At 43.5% G+C, this 21,690-nt stretch overlaps 1 protein-coding gene across 1 annotated transcript in view; it reads right to left on the bottom strand.

Moving 5' to 3' along the window:
• Positions 1-957: 957 nt before the first annotated feature.
• Lrrc1 (leucine rich repeat containing 1) overlaps positions 958-21,690 on the bottom strand; it is a 114,520-nt gene continuing 93,787 nt past the window's right edge. The window contains 8 exon segments of the mRNA XM_038323472.1: positions 958-1,957; positions 1,959-2,042; positions 3,846-3,884; positions 3,886-3,983; positions 4,999-5,171; positions 11,750-11,865; positions 19,128-19,211; positions 20,469-20,587. Of these exon segments, the coding sequence (XP_038179400.1) occupies positions 1,883-1,957; positions 1,959-2,042; positions 3,846-3,884; positions 3,886-3,983; positions 4,999-5,171; positions 11,750-11,865; positions 19,128-19,211; positions 20,469-20,587 (788 nt within the window). The 3' untranslated portion in view covers positions 958-1,882.

Here is a 21,690-nt window from a genome sequence, read left to right on the forward strand (position 1 = left end):
AAACGGAGTGATAAGTAGTGGCTTTTCTATGAAACCACGAAAAAAATACACAGGGAAAGTTTGGTTGGATTTTCAGAGTCAGATGACTCGCTCAAAGTAAAAATCCTCTATTTATATAGATTCGGTCCTTGAATTACAAACTAGCAGTTTTAAAGTTTTAAAATCAGAGTATGTCAAACTCTTAAAATGGAGAAAAGAAAATGGTCCCTACCGATTAGTAGGCAAGAGCTGAGAAACCATTCAACACCATGTGCTCTTCCTCCAGGGTGTTGGAAATGCATGGGCACACCGACACAGCAACAGTGGCTGCAGGGTAACTGACCTAAGCTTGAATGGACACAAGAAGGAACTGTATTTGTCTGGTTGAGAGCGGGTTTTCCAAGGAGTCCGACTGCCAGATGCCACAGCTCACAATGATGAACCCCACACTGAAGGCAGTTCTGGGCTCTACCCTATGTGGAAATATGACTCATGAATGAAGTCTCACCAGAAGCTTCTCAAACTGGCTAAACCTAGACACTCAGCAGACAGAAACACTCTACTCAAGAACTCAATTACCAACTACCATTTTGAACACACAAGTAATAATTTTTAAAAAGCTATATGGCAATGTCCATGATGAGTTTAATTTCACAGAGAGCCCTCCCTGCCTCCCCAACCCCATGACTTCCCGACACCCACACAGCGCCTGGCACTTGCATGTCTCTTTCATCACAGCACACATAAAGGAAGCAACAGAAACACATTAAAAACAGACCCCTTAACTTAGCAGATTTAGAAGGAATCTTAGAAAGCGTGTTTTGTTATGCTTTGATTAAAAACTATTTACAAATCAAAGTGCACTTGTATAAAGATAGCAATGTTTCTATTAGGTATAGGTTATTTTGCTTTATTGTGGTCTTTTATCTGGATATAAACTTTTAAAGCTTTCTCCAATAAAAGTCCATTCTTCTGCAATACATAAGTTATTGATGCACTGAATTTCTGAACAGGCTTTCTTTTTTCTTCTGTGCTTTTCTGCTGTTACATCGTTACGCAAATGGCACACAGCTTCGGCGGCAGGCACAGTCTGATGCTACACTCAGAACTGAGGACAAGGGCGAGCATATGAAGTGACGTATTCGGCAGCAGTCTAATCCTTTGGCTCATCTTTCGAAGAGACACTGGATGAAACTTACAAATCACTGATAAATTTCATCTTTTGGTTAAAAAATAAATCCATCTGGTACATTACTACTCAAACTGCAATACTGCTTTAAGATGACCACACTCATATCCCCATCTTGCTGCTCAAGGATGCCACTATTTACAACTGGTGTGACAGGACAGGATACAGTAAGGCACGAAGTGGATGGTACAGATAGAACGAATACTTTAGGCCTAATTTGCTTTTCTCCACAAATATGAAAAATATGTACCGTCTTCAGATAAAATAAGAAATACATAATTTTTGTTATGAAATACCTATACAAAATTTTAAAATTTACACCATCTGAGCTGCCAAGAAAGGTTAAAAAGTACATTTTTTTCCCCATACATAAAGCTTCCTCTCATCAGTCGGTCCATAAGAACTTAGGTTCAAAATGTCCAGCACTCAATGAGGGAAGAGGGCCGTGATTCCCCTTCCTGCTCTCTCTAAACCCCGACATATGACAAAAACGAAGGTCAGAGGTTGACAGTAGTGTATTCTACTTATTAGGAACAACTGAGATTGAGAAACAATGGGTGCGAGGAGTGACTGAGGGATGCGTTAAGGCACTTTGTGCGAGGAGCAGCATCCTGGCACAGGGATGGTGGACACAGGCCTGCAGGAGGCTCCTCGGGCGCACAGGAACATCTCTGCAGCAGGGAAGACACAGCAGGTAGAACTCAGGGGCAAATGCTAAACCGACGTTGTCACTCGGTCAGGGGCATGGTTGACCTCGTTTTGTTGGAATCCCAGTCCTTTAGCAGCATTTCATGTCGTTCCGTAAATTTTCCACCGTCTTTTTCATGTTCTTTAACTCCCCTGGGTGTGGCGTGGCTCGCCTCTGAAGAGTTCTCTGCAAGCAAACAGAGGCCCGAGTGTTTGGTTTTATCCTCTACTGTGTCAAAGCATTAGCATTCCAATGCGTATTTTACAGAAACCCAGGGAAGCAGCTTTCTTCCCAACTCTGTGCACTCATCGGATTGCCCACCCAGAGCTCGGGAACAGTGAAGGAACATCGCGGTCATGACGAAACACATTACTTTAGAATAAAGGAATACATTTAAAAATATTAGTATGAAGTGAGTTTTTTATGTGTTGATGGAAATTTTAAGATATAATTTATAGAATAAGAAGAAAAACCAAATAAATATCCTAAATTAAATTTTACTAGAATGCTCTTCTACTACTCAGAGTGGCTCTGGTTTCCTTCACCCCTCGAGGCTCAAGGGTTGGAAGCGAGAAAGCGAAGAGAAGCTTTCTCTGGTCGGACTGCTTGTGCCATTCACTGTCCTGATGAAAGCACACGCTCTTCCTAATAAAGCTGAGAGTTAAGTGACGGGGCTGAGCAGGCAGAACATTTCCCCCTCAATTAATATCTGGATGCTCCATTATCTCAACAAAGCAGCGCTTCCATCTCCCAAAGACCTATCTCGGAGCACATTAGCCTAACAAAGAGCATCACCGAGGTAGTCAAACAACCACCGAAATAATTGCGCTAGGGACCGTCTGTGGGAAGCATTAAGAAACACCGACTTTGAAGTTCCTTTACCGTGCCTGGTTCCCACTTTTTCTCCCTACTGAGCCCCATCTGGTGACAGCTGGACTACTAAAGACAAATTTAAAGTAGCCCTTTGTCTGGGGGGAGGAGTTGCAAACACCTTCTCTATCACTGCTTGTGAAAGCCCAACTGGTAGAGTTTAAGGAGCTAGTGTGGGGGGCTGGAAGAAATGGTGCAGGGGTAAGGAGCCACCACTGCTCCTCCAGAGGCACCAGGCTCAGTTTCCCAGCACCCATCGGGATGGATCACGACTGCATGTAAACTACAGCCAGTACCTGGGCACCGACAGCCTCTTCTAGCCTCCCGGGGCAGCATGCATATTCAGAGACACATGCACACACATGACGGAAAATGAAAATCTTTCAAAAAAAAAAAAAAGTATCAAGTTTCAGAGCCGAGACACATGTTCAATATAACGGAAGAGCTGAGCTTCAAATATATTTCTGATTCTAAATGGAAACTTGCCAAGATAGTGTCAGCCAAGACCACAACACTCTACATAAAGGCCAAGGTGGTCCAATATGCCAGAAGAGAGATGTCTCGTATTGAGTCACACAGTGACATGTGAACGGAATTAACGCAGCCCAGTCATGAGCAGTACTGGAGATAGGAAAACATTTCATTCACACAAGTGGAAAAAAAGCAAGTGCCAATTTTAGAGAAAAATATGGGGTCAAAAGGGAAAACTATCACAAAGAAATAAAAACACCAGGGCTGGAGAGATGGCTCAGTGGTTAAGAACACTGGCTCTTCTTCAGAGGTCCTAAGTTCAATTCTCAGCAACCACACAGTGGCTCACAACCAACTGTAATGAGATCTGGCACCCTCTTCTGGTCTGCAGGTATACATGCAGACAGAACACTGTATACATAATAAATAAATCTTTAAAAATGAGAAAGAAATAAAAGTACCACAACCATTCAAGTAACAGCAGTGTCAAAAATTTAATCTGCATCAGTGCCTTAAGAATTAGTTTTGCTTAAAAAGCAAACAAAAACCTTGATGTTAAAAGGCAAAACAGAAAATACACTATACAAAAACAAAGAAAACCCACATTAGGCGTCACTGCCCAACTTGGACGAATGTCCACCCCCGTACCGTTTCGCTTTCGTCTTCATCCTTCTCATCTTCCAAAAAACCGGATTGCACTAACTCTGTGTACTGTGCGGTCATTCCAGGCATCCTCGGGGACGTCACTCACCAGGCTTTCCAGGGCACCACAGCGAGGCAGGCTCTCTGCAGTGACAAAGACAACATCAGCAGGGAATGCTGGCTATGGGATTCGGAATGGCTACACTATAATTTAGTGGCTCTCTGGTCAGAATCCACATGGAGGCCCACAGTGCCAAAAATAAGGAAGACAGACCACTGTTTGCAACCTCCAACCCTCGCTTTCGGTTAAAATATGAATCAAGAAGCAAAAAGGCCTGGGCAGAACTGGTCCTCTATAGTGGAACTTCCACTAGAGACCCTCTGAGGGATGTGCAGGACTGGGGTGCTGAACGTTTCATCACAGAAGGTTAAACATACTAACAGTGCTTTGTGGCTCTTTTCACAAAGGAAGTGCAGCTTTTTGCTTTGTTTTTGATCATGGTATGGCTGCAGTTTGTGGGAGGCTGGTACTCTCCTCTTTCATGACACTTTGTTTACACTTTCCTGAGACCAGCAAGATCACTTTGGAGTGTTTCCAGCTCAAGGGAGTCTAGTATTCCTACCAAACCCATCTCTCTCAGCAATGGATTCATACCATCATTTTGATATGTGTGTGAATATTCTTCTTAAATCACAAAATTTACAAAATAAGATACAATAACTCAAAAAAAAAAAAACCATTCACTGGTTTAAGATACTGTACCAATGGTGGTTGTTAGCTGAGAAACCCTCCACCATCAGTCTAGATTTAAAGATACTGTACCAATGGTGTTAACTGAGAACCCTCCACCATCAGTCTAGATTTAAAGATACTGTACCAATGGTGTTAACTGGGAATCCTCCATCATCAGTCTGGACTGTAACAAGCTGATGAGCATATACTTTATCCTTGCTGTGTAATTCTAAACCAAAGGCTTGCTTTTGGAATTTCAGTCATGATAAACAGATGCCAAGTGACCTTTTCCTATACAGATCACTTCAGAGTAACCCAACAAACACCTTTAGTAAGGCAAACTGAACAAAACATAAGCATGCTTGGGAAAAGGAGTCCCTGTGGGCAGACGCTGGCTCCAGCTAGCAGTCCATAAGAGAAAATCACCTTGGCAGATAGGTTCGGAAGGCAGCTGAGGAAGAAGGACGCACGTTAAGATCTTCTCCCCTGTGGTGCGGTCTGTGTCCGTCTGGAACGTGAGGAGGGGCTGCGACTGATTATCAGAGAGCCACAGAGCCTTTAACTTCAGGGTGGTCAGTGACAAGGGTAGATGACGCAACCTGCCATAAAACAAGAGATGTTATAGCCTGAAATGTCAGAGAATTGACTCCTGCCAATACTAACGGGAAGAAAATAAAAATGAGAGCCCTTAGATGCAGTCCAGAGGGTAAAAAGACATTATGATCACAAATAGACTGGTGACTAGAGTCACAAGTGAGGTCCCCGCGTCTCCTTACTGCTACACTTCTCTCCGTAGGCCCTCCAGAACACGGGCTCAAGGAAGTATAAGACACATCTGAAGGCCTGGCGCTAAGCTTTCGTTTGAGGAAAATAAACAGCATCACTAAAGGACACATGTGCAGTTCTTATGGCTGCACAGGGCTGCAGCCGGTCCCCAGGGGTGGCAGGAAGGACAGAGGCAAGGAAAGATGAAGACTCATTCTGCCCCTGCCGCGCTTGCCATCTCTGGGGCCACCCTTCCAGCGATCCCTTTCAACTCTGACCTTTCAGTTCCCAGTCAATCTCAGTTCTCAGACTCGGGTGATAATTAACAGACCCATCAGATTGTTTAAATTCATAGAGAGACTCCACATAAGAAACACTTTAAAAAGATGAAATGCGACACCTGGATATTAGGTGTCTCTTTTTGCTTGCACCAAGATTTGGTAGATCACAACCCTCAAAATGTCCTTCATGTAAGTAACCATGGGTGGTGGACTGTTTATCTGACAGTGTAAATTGAAATAACCCCTTTCCTCCTCAACTTGTCTTGGGTCAAGGCGTCTATCACAGCAACAAGAACATAACTAACATAGAGATTGGTGCCAGGATTATGGATCACTGTTGTAACAGGCATGAGCATGTTGTTTTGGGGAGGACAGTGGGGAGTGTTCGGAACTTTGGGCTGGGAGGGTATACTAAGTAGTTCTGTGTACTCTTGGAAGAGAGCGATGTTGAAGCAGTGCAGAAAACAGAGGTATGGCTTGTGGGGCTCCAGAGAGAAGCAAAGAGGCTACCTGGAGCATTCGGTGGCAATTGTCAATTAAGAATCTGTGGTTCCGATCAGCTTGGGATGAAGAATTGGATACAACAAATGATCACTGAAGTGAAACCTCTGTGTTACTGGAACAATCAATACTGGTTAGCTGGAGCTGAGAAATTAACTGTCGTCCCAGTCAGGGTTTCTACTGCTGTGATAAAATACCAGAGCCAAAAGCAACTTGGGGAGGAAGGGGCTTATTTTGTTTACACTTCCACATCACAGTTCAACACCCAGGAAGTCAGGATAGGAGCTCAAGGCAGAACCTGGAGGCAGGAGCTGAATGCGGGATGGAGGAGCGCTGCTTAATGGCTTGTTCAACCTGCTTCCTTATACACCCAGGACCACCAACCCCAGGGGTGGCCCTGTCCAGTGACCTGGGCCCTCCCACATCGGTCATTACGAAAACACCTTACAGGCATTCTCACAGAACACTCTAACGAAGACATCCTCTCGGTTGCAGTTCCTTCCTCCTGAATGACTCTGGCTCGTGTCAAGTTGACAAAAAACTAGCCAGAAGACACCAATTAAGAGGTCAGCATTCACTGGGGTAAAAACTTCTGGGAATATTTTCCCAGGGTCAGTGCATAAAAGTCATGGTCCAGAGGGGGCCAAGGGTGCGTGTCATGCTAGCAGCTAAACTTGGTACTGTCTAAGAGTCTCGCAGATGGTACTAGTTTTGAAACCCATAGGGAGGTCATGGAGAAGAGCTGAGGCCTGGCACTTTCAGAGGCCAGCAGAGGCCATTGGTGAAGGTATAGCTTTAGTTACAGTGGAGCGCCTAGGACTGAAGAGGTCATGGAGAAAAGTTGAGTGTGTACCATGTGGCAGAATCAGAATCCCTCAAGAGAAGTCCGAGGCCACCGTTGAAGGTGCAGCACACAAGATACTAGGACCGAACCTCCAAGGACAGCAGCAGCTGTGGAGTGAACTTGGCCTGAGCGTATGAGAGAAGCTGTGTTTGCCAGAAATGACAGAGCTGCAGAAACGGAGCCCCCTCTGGACCCAGACGTCAGACATGGAGCACGTTTCTGAACCTGGCTTTATTTCTACTTGATGTGACTGCCCTGCTGTTTCCTGTTTCCCTCTTGGAGTAAAGAAAAGCTTTTTTTTTTATTTATTTATTTATTTATTTTTTATTTTACAGGAGCCCACAGTTGAGATTTGGAATACTTTAAAGATACTGAACTTCTATAGCACTTGAATTTTTAAAGACTGTGGGGGCTTTAAAGTTGTGTATGTTTTATATTGTGATATTAATATGAATTATGGGTATGAATAAGGAAGGAACGTTTACAGTTGAAGTAATCTGTTTTGTGTATCAAGCTGACAAGGGGTCGGTTGTTCTGGTTGGTTTTGGTTTTTGTTTGCTTTGTTTTTGTTTTGTTTTTCAGTCAACTAGATACAAGCTAGAGTTAAGAGGAACCTCAATTAAGAAATGACCTCCATCCAAACTGCCAAGCAGGTAAGTCTGTAGGGCATTTTCTTGATTAATGATTAATGTGGAAGGACCCAAATCATTGTGGGTGATGCCACTCCTGGGTAGGTAGTCTTAGGATGTATAAAAAAGCAAACTAAGCGAGACGGGGTAGCAAGAATAAGTAGTCCTCCTCCATGGCTTCTGCCTCAGCTCCTGCCTCCAGGTTCCTGTCTTAGCTTCCCCCAGTGCTAGGGTGGGTACTTGACAGTATGAGATAAAATAAATACTTTCTTCTCCAAGTTGCTTCGGTGGTGGCCTCTATCTCAACAGGAACAAGGCAATATTTCACTTAATGAAGGTTATGTTCATTTACCTGCCATGAAGAGCTCACACCATACAAGGACATCTGAGAAATCTGGGGAAAGTAGCTGTCCCTCTCCACCCTCTCCTGGCTAAGATCTGTCTGTTCTTCAAGCAAGGCAGCAAGTGAAATCCCCTGTGCTACCCTAAAGTCCTTTCTCTCTATATATACAATCTGTTGTATGCACATTCAAACTCAGGAGGTTTAAATTTTTTTATGTGTGTGTGGGGGTGACATACACACACACGTGCATACACACATGCATACATGCATACTCACTATAGGAAGGAGGGACACAGCTCAGTGGTGGAGCACTTGTCTAGCATGTACAAGGCCCTGACTCCCAGCAGCAATGACATCAACAGACAGCACAAGTGTCACATATGCAAACGGTTTTATATTATAGGAATGAAGAGTTTCGCATATTACTGATTCTTTTTCAAATCTGACTTAAGCTAATAGCCTCTAAAATGTTAAAAATTCCAAGTGTTGCTCAAGAACGTTACAGTCAGCAACTCTGCTGGTCTTGTTCACAACCTCACAAAGGATTAAAAAAAAAATCAAGACTTGAGAACTGGCACAAAACAGACTATCTGCTCCCCCAATGCCTCGGAGCCGTCACCGGCTTCCCAGTGAGCACTGGCAAGGCAAACGAGAGGCTAAAAATATCACCAACAAATAACAGCTTCCAAGGATGCCAAGTGGGTGATAAAAGCTAAAATAAATGACTAGATTCTACAACAGCAGACCTTGTAATGGTATTGCAGCTCACATTAACGAGCTGTCTGAAACACTGTGAATGCCCAAGTGCCAGCCAGCTCCAAGGAGGGTGCTGCTGACCAAGTCTACACCACACCCCAGCGCATCCCCGGGGGTTCTGCGCCTACACAGTCTACACATTCTGCTGGCCAGACCACGCAGCCTCTCGGGGCTCGCTGTAGCCCCTCTGCAGCCCATCTACTCTCCTCTGGTCGGTCAGGAAAACCAGCCAGCAGAAAAGGGAATCAATGTACTGGAGCTTCCCAGAGGAGCAAGAACGCTTTGAAACTTGATCTGGTGCCTTCTCTGTGCCAGTGACTCACAGAATCCGCGCAAGAGAACACGGTCTCACTTGTGCTCATCTCTATGCTCTCTAGTCAGCTCCGCAGCAAGGGAGCAAAGCCAACTGTGACCAACCCAGCCTCCAGTGGCCTTCCATGCTTTGTCAAAGGCATCTAAGAACTCAGCATGCCTACTGGTAATGCAGTGTTAACCAATGGTTGAACACCATTATACTTTAATGTCTTGTCTCTTGCTTCCAAGTAGGATTTCCTACTTTTAACAGTTTTCAAAAAATATCCCGAAGTGTATAAAATGTCAGACAAGAGCATTTGGAAAAAAAGTAGCAAATCTCTCAAATGACAAGCCCATGTACTCACAAGTCCCCACCGTCCTCTACTGACAGGGAGCTACTATCCATAGTTTGGTGTAGTTCAGTTCTGGTTTTGTTTTAAAAAACAGGAAAACCAAACTTGAGTGCAATACCATTCAATACTTGTTTTTTTCACTCGGTATCGTGCATCTTCATTTGAATGCAGAAAAAAATCTTATTTTGATGACTTAATATTCCAGCTTTAAATGGTTTTATTAGACATGTGTGTACATACAGATACACACAACACAGAACTCAAAGTCTAGCCTGCTTCCCTAATGACAGACACCGCTTCCAGTGTCCTGGTGACACTGGCGCAGAGCGCCAAGTACCCTACCGTGTGGTCCTGGGAGTATTTCTAGGCAGAGTTTATTAAGAGTTAAGAAATTTTGTCCTGGGTCCCAGAGAAGCTGATGATCTAGGTCACTTCCCAGCACTGCCACAGAGGGCTTCCTAGTTCTCACATGGTATAGAGTCACCCTTGCGGTAGAACATCCTATCAGGTCTACTAAAGCAAGTTCCTGCACGGGGCAGGCAGTCCCGCTGGCAAGCGTCGCTATTATATGTCTGAGAGGAGAGCCAGACACAGCACCTTCAGTCAACTCCATGGACGACATTTCTGCAAGTTTCAACATTGACACGCTAATATTATTACTAGTTTCAATTCTGAAATTTTAAAACAAGTAGTGATTAAACATTTTTAAAGGCTGAGAATTTAGTGATGAATTTATATATATGGAAGGACAAAATGGCACATTTAACTGACTCAGATGACGACTATGTACCTCAACTTCTTAAATGAACGTCTCCACCCCAACCCAAGCGTAATAAAAATTTAACTTTCCTTTCTTCTGAGAACTAGAATGATTCCCTAGTCATAGCAGACAGTTTTAGAAGCCAGGGTCATATTTCCACTCAAGAATTAGGAATGTAAAGTCATGCTTCCCAGTGTGGCCAGGATCAGGGAATGTCCAGAGTTCCTGAGTTTCCTGAACTACAGAAAGGAAGTTAGGAAGAACAGTACTTCCCAGGCTACAAAGGCTCCAGTGAGCAACTAGCAGAAATTGACATTCAATCCAAACCAATCCTGAGTTTCCAGGCACCTCTTAATGGTCTAACTCTATCAAGATTTCCCCAGAGGATTAGCCTTTAAGAAGGTGCGCGTCCCGAGGCCATAACTCTCCTCCAACTACAGCTTATTTAGCCCAGCTGTCTGGAGTCCACTGCAAAGAGTGAAGAGTCCGGTTCTGTTGCCTTGTGCCTGACCTAGCGGTCAGCTAATCAGAACGTGGGAGTCAGTCCCCAGCACTCTTTACCCTGCAGGCTTTGACCAAGTAAAATCAGCCGTCTCCAACACATTACTGCTTATCTATCCCTATCGCATTCAAAAGCGATTATAACACGTCTTGCAACACCATGCTGCTCATTCTGCAAAGCTATTAGCATGTGTCTTCAGTCTAGTATTTACCAGACACCCGCCATGTGCTAGATGCTGTGACGGGAAAAGGGATTTGGTGACGCTGAGGCAGACCCCGCCTTAAGATGACAGCAGGCATCACTGCAGGGGAAGCTCTTTGGGAAGATCCAAAGCAAAACCCCAAGAGAAAAGAAAAGTGGGTAATGAGGAATAAGGGCAGAGTCAGAGAAAGGGGTCCCAACTAGAAAGGCCAGCTTGTACAGGCCCAGGTAGAAGGTGCATGTGGCATCTGGAGTGTTGCAACAAGCTCAGAATGCTTGAAAAGCGGGTTGCTTCCTAAGCCACAAAACCTGGGCACAATGGGGAGCTGGGAATGTGCAGAATGGCGTTGCCATGTCATAGGGATGCCGTCTGCTTTGAACTGCAGTTTGGATTCTGAGTCCCTTGGATCCTCTGACACTATGGAGCCTCTCCCATAAGCATGCCCCTACACATACAACTTTATTTACAAATTCAGGAGGTTGAAAATGACCCATGCTTAAAATTCTGCCAGGTTTGGTAGTACATGACTCTGGTCTGAGCCTTCCTGCAAGGCTGGGGCAGGAGGATGGTCCAAGCCTAGCTTCAACATCCTGAAACTCTGCCCCGCCTCAGAAAAAAAAAAATTCAAACTGATTCAAGCTGATTTTGCAGACAAAGAATCTCTAAGACTCACTGTGACTAATGAAAGCAGCTAGAGAAACTGAGGCAAAGTCTCCAGTCCACTATCTAGTCTTTCAGATGTATTATCACCTAGGAAACACTGCTCTGAAGTAGCCTAAGTTCAGGCTGAGCTCCAGTAGTTTGGTCCCCCATCAAGACTTCTCCAGCCCCTCTGGTTGTTCAGTTAAGCAGTATAATGCTCATGAGATGTGGCCAGGCCACAGCAAAGAGATGCACAGCAAAGAGTGGGGCAAGGTATCAGTTTATCTCCAGCCAAACCCTCTTACCTGTTCCCTGCCACATCTAGGACATGAAGTTCCATGGCCTGTGCCACCTCTGCGGGTATTCGAGTCAGTCTGTTGTCCCGCACGCAGAACACGGTCAGACTGCAGCACCCGCCAATCTACAGTGGGAAAGAAAAAAACATCTGTTCTTTTCTCCATTTTGAGGAGGGGTGGGGCAGTATATTTTGCCAACAGCATGAAAAAGATGCATAAAATAATCCGTATGATTTTAAATTTCACTGATGAGCATATATAATCACTGTAAGTCATACAAAATGTTAAACACATTCTAAATTGAATAAAGAAAATGCTTAGTACAGCTCAAACTGTTGTTCTGAAAATATTACTTTTCATTGTTGATATTAATGCAGCTGCACTAGTAAAATACCAGCTAAACTACACAAGCCCAGGAAGTATTACTTAGTTATAAGGGAATTAAACAATTCTACTTCAAAATACTAGGCCAGAGGTAATGCTGACACCAATACACACAGTTCAACACCTGCCCTATAAATCCAGTGTTTTCAATATTCCAGGGTTCAGAACAGAAGGGAGGAACCTGATAGATTATACATAAACTGTCTCTAAATAGATTTTGATAGCTTTGGTTGCTCATAAAATAATCTGGCAAAAATCACTTTCCCTTGAGGAATGCAAAACCAGTAACATCTCAGCAAACACTGGTAGATAGATACATATGTCTCAGTCATGGATTGCTGGTAACAATCTCATTACACTGAGAGCTGAGTCCACATCCAAGTCTGTTCCAGGGTAGCTGAACTTCCTAGTGTAGTCTTCAAGACACTAATTCAAGACTTTGCTGGACAAACCGGCCATGGATTTTTGAGTCGGAAAAGATGAACCAAAGGGAAGGAAAAAATAACTTGATCTCAGACACGGCCTTCTCCAGGACTCCACAAAGCACTGCATTCTTCTGGCCTTTGCCACCCGGAGCAGAAACCGCTCATGAAGGGACCCATTGATGTCTCTCGGACACACAGGAAAGGACCACCCTAGGGCCTCTCACTGGAGGAAGAGTCTTGACTCCTCAAGGCTGTCTGAATATATATCCTGCCCTGTTTCACTTACATGTATACTAAATACATGTGTGTAGCACCCTAGGAGCATGATATGAATTTACAAAATTGCTACATAGTTAATTTCTTGCATTGTCCCTTTTATTTCTTCTTCTAACAATATCAGGATATCCAATTACTTTATTTAACTGCAAAGTTCAAAACAGATGTGAAATATTAATATAATAAAACGTCACACAGCGAGCACCCCAATGGGCTGTCCCTTTCAGGTCTCTGAATTCAAGTTTCCTATCCCAGCAAAGCTAGTTTATTCACTGTATTTTTTTCATCATTACTTCTTATTGCAACACCATTTTTCTTTCTGTTTTAAAAAACCTTACCATTAATTCAAACTGGCCGGATGTCCTTTAGCCCCATCACAGTTTCCCAGAACCTCTCTGGTCATTGTGATAAACTGCCATCTAAATTTCTTCCATAATCATGAACTCTAACAGGAAAAAATGGCTCTTGAAAATCCTTATGGCCACTAGATGAGATTACTGCTTATTTGTACACGGATATATATACCTAGAATACTTGACAAAAGTAGCTCCATTCCTAACTACCCTCCCTCCATTGCTCATGCACCTGCCAAACAGCTGGAGAGTGCTCCCCTGGACATCTTAGAAACTACCTGACTGCATATCCCAATAATCTTTTACATAAAAACCCGCGATGGGGCGACACGAGCCCACTACCCATGCTATCCGGATCATTTGTTTGTACTTTGATCTCACTTTTGGTCTCACGGGCAGAATCCGAAGGTTCCCTGGCGGTCAACAGGATCAAATGTCTACTATCACTTAGCAATTCTGGGAAGCAGAGTCACTGTTTAAATAACCTATTACCAGTTATGTAGGAAGCTGGTATTTTAAACCTCCCTTAAACCACTAATAACACCTTCCAAGAATACAAGGGTTTGGATTTGGAGTCTCTAAAAACTACAGAATGTTGCAGGAAACCCAAGTTTAGCTCTTTTGTGTCTATGTTAATTCAAAATGATCCTATATTTAACTGTCAGCCATTGAGTTAGCCTAGGAAGGGCCTGGAGATCACCATGGAAACCTTTAAGGCAGTGGTTCTCAACCTTCCTAATACTGTGACCCTTTAATACAGTTCCTCAGGCTGCCAGGACCACCCCCAACCATAAAATCATTTTCGTTGCTACTTCTTAACTATCATGTTGTCACTGTTATGGATCATAATGTAAATATCTTTACTTTCTGACTGTCTTAGGCGACCCCCTGTGAAGGACCGTTCGACAACACCATGGGGTTGCAGCCCACAGGTTGAGAAAAGGATGGATTCTTCCAGCGCGCCCTGGAGGTGATAACCAGACTGATGATCCGGTGAGGCAGCCACGGCAGCCACCCATGCTGCTTGCGTTCCACTTTGCAAAGGGCTGCCTGCAACTGACAGACTGCTTTCTCTCGGTATTGTCCTGTCAATACTGGTAGCAGAATAGAACCTACTTTTTACCAGCAAAAAGGAAAAGTTACAAGAAAACAAAATCTGGCCTGAACTACAACGTGAACAAATATACATAATTTTAGAATCCTTTCCAGAGCCTGTGCTATAATTATACAAATGTTCCCCACTTCATGAACATTTTCAGAATTATATGGTCTGGGGATTCCTCAAATTATTAGAGCACATATATAACAAGACACTATGATCTTTAGCGTATAGATCATAAGAACTTGTTCTAGCCACACAATATTTCCCTCACCATTTATATAACAAATTATTTAATGAACATCCAAGGTTGATGTTGCTAGTTAATTCCAACACTTCTTTGCTTCTCCCAAGCACTAGTTTAATCATCTAGTAAATGGTGATACTGATTTGTCTTTACCTCACAAATGTAATTTCTAGAAACAGAAGAACAAAAGGTATGTTTTTAAGTCTTTAATATCAACAGTCTCTCCTATGACAGCCCTAGCAATTGATACTTATACAAAAATAGGTACTTGCCTGCAGTATTTGTCAACATTTGGTGTTTCACTTAAAATCTTAAAATTCTCATAGATTAAAATGTCTTCACACGTCTGTAAAAACCAATGGGGCTAATTTTCCCAGTGCTCTCCCATTCTCGGTACCACTTGTTTTTGGTTTTATTTACTTTACCATAACAGACACATCTTTTGCTCAGCGACATGAAGAACTTTCTGATAACAGTAAGATTTTTTTTTTCATTTGAAATTGAATGTCTTCCTACCTAAATAGTTTTTATCCCCTTTCAGATGAGCAAATCTTTCAGGTACACAAAACCACCATAATCATCAACTGTTTTGTGCTTGCATTCCTGTGAATCTAATGAGCATCTGAAGCTCAGGGAGTAACCTTCATCCTTTCTCAAGTCCCTTCTCCTATTTTGTAGATACACGGTTTCTCGCTTGCCTGGATCTCCCTCGTTAGGCTAAGCGAGCAGGCCAGGAAGCCTCAGGGACCCACAGTCTCCATCTCCCAGTGTTGGGGTTTCATGCATTGTTTTTCTTACAAGAACCTCCAGGGACTGAACTCAGGTCCTCGTGCTTGTGTGGCAGGCACTTTATTGACTGGACCATCTCTTGAGCCCTGTTAACTCTTTCTTGATTATTTCTTGTTTCAAATTTAGGAATGCATTCACAGTTTTCAGATCTCATGGTCACCTATATCTTATTCTAGTATATATAGGTTGTATATTATATTTTATTTATATTATCAATAATTTTAAAATGCAAGGGTAACTTAGAACCAAACAAATCTAAAGTATAAGGCAAAAAGCTATCTGTGAAATAAATAATCTAACATCATAAACATTTCTGAATATCAGAATATTTACAGGGAATTAATATTTGCACAGTGCCTAAATTTGTGTGTGTGTGTGTGTGTGTGTGTGTGTGTGTTTTCTTCAAATTCTACCTTATCCCATTTGACCAAACAGGTGTGATATAGTTGGGGTACCTTTCTTAGTTTGATCCAATACACGCAAAAACAAGCAAAAATCTCCTCTGTATTCTAAACTTGGCCATATGTTCAAGTTTTTTAGCCAGAAGGTGTTTCAAGGAAGCATTTGGCTGGGGACTACTGAAGGCGTTGCCTTCCTTCATCAGCCCACGGTCACACCCCGGCTCCCTGCCTATCTACAAACCGCACTCCCACACTTTCATCCCCTAATGTCTCCCCTTTCCCGGAAGTACATAAACTTAAGCAACAGAGTGAAAGAAAGCACACAAGTGGCCGGCGCTCAGAAGCATGCCATGTGCTGCAGATATGCCCGGATGAGCCTTTCCACCACAAGCTAGGATCATGCTGACAGCACAATGCAGTGAAGGCGGATGAGGTAGCAAAAGATGCCTCTCAGAATTTCTGAATAACTTACAATGTAAGTCACAGAAAAGCATTCTTTTGTGAAATTATCTGAACAAATTTGAGGAAACACATTATCAATAGAAGAGTCCAGGTCATGCAGTTATTAAATTTCTTTATGGAGAAAATGCCCATAGTTTTACAACGATGAACACACAGAGCAGTCAGCCAGTTTGAATCTTCATGCACTAATGAAGCAGAACGGGAGTTAGAGCTGTACCTGCAGTCAGAACAATACTTACAAAATGACAAGTTTACCTGACTTTTCTAAAATTCCAAGCAGCTAACAATTAAGAAAACAAGAGACATTCATTGATTTCCAATGTTCACTACAAATGACACCACGAAACACAAACAGAATCCTCTACTGTGACCCCAGCAGACAAACACCTTCCCCTCAGTCATTTGGGAAAGTAGACGGAAATTCATGCGGCTGGAGCAAGGAGCTGTGCCGTGAGACTGACGATATACAATACCATCAACTACAACAACAGAGACACAGTATTGGGAAAACTACAGATGCAGCAACCAACAGCAATAAGACAACTATGGATTTGGGGCATAAAAATTGGTAACTTTCTGTCTTAGCTTAGAGATGCCATATATGCAACTTAATTGATCAAGAAAAAAAGGTAACACATTTTTCAATGGAAAGACCCCAAGAAAGTGTAAGAGTTGATCAAGTGGTGTCAAGCACGGAGATAAAGCTGGCGTTCACACAGACTTCACAGGGCAGACTACACTAAGTGTACACACTGTGACTGAGACGTGATGGGGACACACTTTGTGGTTTAGTTGATCAGTCTCAATGAGACAAGCAGTCATGCTCTTTCTGCTGGGTACCAAACTGAGATCCACGGCAGAGTCAGAGACTTACTTAATGAGCTTCTTATCCTGGGATTTGGGTGTGTGTGGTTAGGGCTAAAAGTAATCTAGAAAGACCTCACTCCTGAAAATCAAAACGTTTCTGCTTTATAAGACATTGAAGAAAAAAAGTATCTGCTTTATCCACTTATACAACTCTAATGCCAGGAAATCAATCACAGTTTCCCAGAAAATAGAGAACGTGACAGCGCAAATGCTTTAAAGTAAGAGGAGTTTTGCAGTGGCCATAAGCAGAAACACTGCTGGACACTCAATTTTTAAAAATATCAAAGACAGCTCACTGTTAAAATGACAGTAGCTGTTTCATAATAATGAATCTGTAAGATTTTTTTTCCCCTAAAATGTCTTCTTGGAAAAAAAAGAATTCAAGAGCCATCCAGAGATGACGGGAGAATATTGTTATTAAACTTCAAAGTGCTCTCCTTGGCATTTGTCCCAAAATACCCCTCTGCTATACTGATTTTCTAGAATGCCCAGACCAAAGGTCACTTGACCTTTCTTTACCGAATCAAGGTTCTGTACAATCTCCAGGACACATGAAAAGGCCGTGCTGAATCTGAGCCCCTTGTGTTGTTTGTGTTTACAGTCCAGTCACAGGGATTAGAGACTGGGAGCGCCATCTTCAGAGCTAAAGACCGGCTGCCCTCAGTTTCTGTACTGTGAACTGAGGGGGCCAGCACGACCTCAAAGACTGAGCGAGTGGAGCCACACAGAGGCACCACAGGCCATACTGGGCACTAAGGAAAAAAGCGACCAATGTCCTTGTGCCGACTCTGCACCCAAATCCATCCCCGCGCACAAGCGCTATTCCACAAGCGGGAAATCAGTGTTCACAGTGTCAGCTGTGTTTTGGTTTACTGCTTACAGATTAGAAGCGAAATGATTTGATTAGCAGAATCTTAGTTGTCCCAAATTTGGCTGCGATGTAGATTTGAGTCTTTCTGCTGGAGATGGTTTTGCTTAGATGTGATGGCTCATATCAAGGGTATGTCTGATTATAAATGTGCCATGTTTTTAATCTGTTTCCTCTTGCTTCCACTCAGGGAGGTGATTCAACTTACCCAGAAGAGACTGGGTACTGTGAGCAGAGAACCGAGCTGAGAAGGGAAAGAAGCAGCCCGCACACCCTGTAAAGCGACCTTCAAGTTTTGGATCGTTAGATACCAACTTTGAAATTATTCCAAGACAGACGGTAAAAGGGTCAGAGCAGAGAAATTTGAACAAAGCTAAGTTGGCCAATGACTATGTGAAGGGAGGAGGCTTTTTCTACGAGGACCCAACCAACAGGAAGTCTTCACCAACAGCTATTCGATAAAGGGAAAGGAAAGGACTATAAACTCAGCTTTTGGCTATGTGACGAATATTAAGAACAAAAAGGCAAGATCAGTTTTACTCTTTCCAGTACAGTGCCCCCAGTTCCCAGAACACAGTGAACAATAAGCCTTCCAAAAGGACACTAGACCCCTCCATGTTCCCCTTCACTGTGCGTTCTCTCTGCACTTCCACCTCCTCTGGTAGACCTAGAAGCCTCTGAAGAAGTCGAGTCACTCGCCGCAACAGAAAGCGGTTGTCTCTTTTCACCAGTGGGAGAGGAGGAAGAGACACAGGGAATGGAGCGGGACGGGGGCAATGGTGGAGAAGGCAGCCTCCTGCCTTTGTAAAGGATTCCCGGCCTAGACAGTAACGGGACCTAAATCTCTTCCAAGAAACAGGGTTGCCTGATGGTTCACTTTTATAAGCACAATAATGGTTTATGGTTAAATGCAGCAGTCAAACACCAAATCATCCATATTCTCTGTCAAGTTCCCAAAATTATCTACTTCTGTCATAGTCATTCTCTTTATCAAAACACCAATCTCTCTCTCTCTTCTGTTTAAAATCCTATCAATGTACCTTTCTCAAGTCTCTTTCATGTGACTGATAGGCATTCTTGGATGCACTCCTCTGGAAAGGTTCATACTCAAAACGTACTGCATGTCTTTTAAAGAAGAATAAAACACCACTCATGAACATTTTTGATCCCTTATGTATAACAATCATTACCATGTTATTTCTTGAGCAGCACGTACCTCTTTTGGTAAAGACACCAGTTTATTTCTGTCTGCATTCAAGTTGCTCAACTTCTTAAGTTTTCCAATGCTCTTAGGTAAAGTCTGTTGAAATAATACATGTTATTAACTTATCACAATTTTTAAAACATAAGTCAACAGAAGAAGCAATTATTTACAAGGACTTTTTTTTTTACAAGAGTATCAAAAGAAAATGTTAGATGAATATCAGATGTCTTTAATGGTCACCTGGGAAAATGCAATGACATATTCTAAGTTCTGTTGATATGACAGTATGTTTAAAAGAAATTAAATCAGAGGTGGAGATGGGGCTGTAATACTCTTCCACTCAACAAGTGTGTATCTGCACCTTCAGGGTTTATGTGTGTCCTTCCAGCACACCAGACAACCACAGGTAGACGGTGGCTTTGCGCGTGGAAGCTAGAAGGTGGCACAGCTGCTGAGAGGCCAGGGGTGCAGAAAGACCCACCTGGGTGTCAAGAGAGGTAAGCAGGACTGGCGTGCACAGCAGAGCCCTACAACAGCAGGCGGGCTCCCGGGGCCTCCAACACCACAGCAGAATCTGAGGGGGACTAGAGTTGTAACCGGTATGGCTTCTATTTGTAAGCCTAAAGCTCCGCTAAGACCAGATGATCTGGGAACTTCTGCCACCCACGCATGCCAGAGGAAAGCCATCTGCGGAAGGATACTGCAGGAACCCACTGCGTCTAAGATTTTGCTCTTTGTAGGCTGTCTCTCACTGTTCTTTCCACCCAGAGGATACTACACTTAGTAACGCATGAGCAAGGAGAAGAAAGAGGAAAGAAGAGGAGGAAATGTGGGCTATAAAGAAGAGAAGCCAAAGAAGAGAGCCAAGTAGTCGCCTCTTAACAAAGCACGTACAAGACGATCACAGTAGAGAAGGCAACAAACAGTGGGCCTGACCTAGGAAGCAAAAAGAAGGGCAGGAGGGGGGCAGACAGCAGAGACTGGCTGCCACATATGCTGACCCATCCTTGTGCGTGCACTCTTGACCCTGGTGGCGAGAGGGAGCCTGGTCAAAGCATGAGTCTGGGCAGCTGTCTTCAGTTCTTGTTTTTAGGGTAGAGATGGCAGTGGGCTTGTTCAAGGTTTTCAGATGCCATCCTCCATCTCAGAACACAGCAGTCTAAGTCTCCATCCCCCAGACCCCTCCCATTCCTTCTGGTGCACTGACACAACCCAGGACACACCCAGTCACAGGCAGGCTGAGGTGGGAGTGCAGTGCAAGGCGCTGAGGACACGTGCTCTGACTGTGGAGCCAGTTGGTCTTCAGGCCACACCTTACTATGGCAGAGAACCCATCCCAGCACCTGCACTCACCAGGAGACGGTTTTCTGTAAGAACCAATTCTGTGAGATTTTCACAATCCCCAACTGCTTCAGGCAACTGTGTGAGTCTGTTCTGATCGAGCTTCAAGATTGACAGTTTCTTTAGTTTTCCTACAAAAGTGTCATTTAAACTCATTAGTTGTGATCCTTTGCCTAATCACCACTTGGTTTTTTTTTTTTTTTTTCCTAGCTGCTGTTCTTTTTTGTTTTAAATAATTACTTATTTTCTCTTCAACCAGCTTTTCAAACTGTACCACTCTCATTTAGATCACTGAAGGTTGAGTGCGGACAGCAATTTGTTCAGCACATCAGAAAGTCAGTAATTAGAAACAAATTATTTGAAAGGGCTAACTAAAGACTGTGAAAGCCAGAGAGTTTCATGAAGGACAAACAGCTACTGATGTATTTCTAAGAGTGGATTCGAGAGAAGCTCGCCTGACCCTGCCCCATGGCTCAAAGAGCTGACTTGTCAGCGAGTGATGGAGAACTTCAGCCAATTACATGCTTTTTAAGGTGTGTCCCCTGGGACCACACAAAACAAATAAAAAGATCCAGGTGCGCTTGCTCCTCCTCTTTGGTTCCCTGTGCTCCTGGTGTTCACGGGATCTTTGGTCGTGTAAGTTTTCCCCTTTTCCTCAATTATTAAAAACCAAATCTTTTGTATTAGGTGGTCTGGTTATTTATCAATCGACCACGTCCCTTCAAGCGAGAACACAGTGACTCTGTGAAGACCCTCGCAGAAGTAGCTGTGCATGCAGGAAAAGGTAGAAACTCCAGAGCTTCTCAACAGGAAGTCTTGATAGACACCCACAGGACAAGGAGAAAGAAGAATGAGTCTAATGGCCACCTCCAAGTCCCCAGGGACAAAAAGAAAACCTAAATCATTCGAATTCCTCCTTCCAGCTGGAGTCAGGGAGACAAACAGTGAAGGCAACCTTTATTATCGTCAATGTCTGTTATTACGACATCCTAGCAAGGACAACCATCGCATCAAATGAGAAGATCACCTTCACACAGAGAGAAACATGAAGCTGTGGAAGGAGACGTGAAGGAAGAACTCTACAGCCTTGGGCAGAGGCATGGGGCAAGGGAGGACTGGCCATTCCTCGCTCACTGTGTATCATAATCAGTAAGGTACTAAGTCCCAGGTAAATCCCCACAGGCCCTTGCTATGATAGAGCTACCAGTCCCTGCGTGTACTCTTTCTCCCCCTC

Source organism: Arvicola amphibius, chromosome 3 (genome assembly GCF_903992535.2).
Source record: "Arvicola amphibius chromosome 3, mArvAmp1.2, whole genome shotgun sequence".
NCBI classification, from domain to species: domain Eukaryota; kingdom Metazoa; phylum Chordata; class Mammalia; order Rodentia; family Cricetidae; genus Arvicola; species Arvicola amphibius.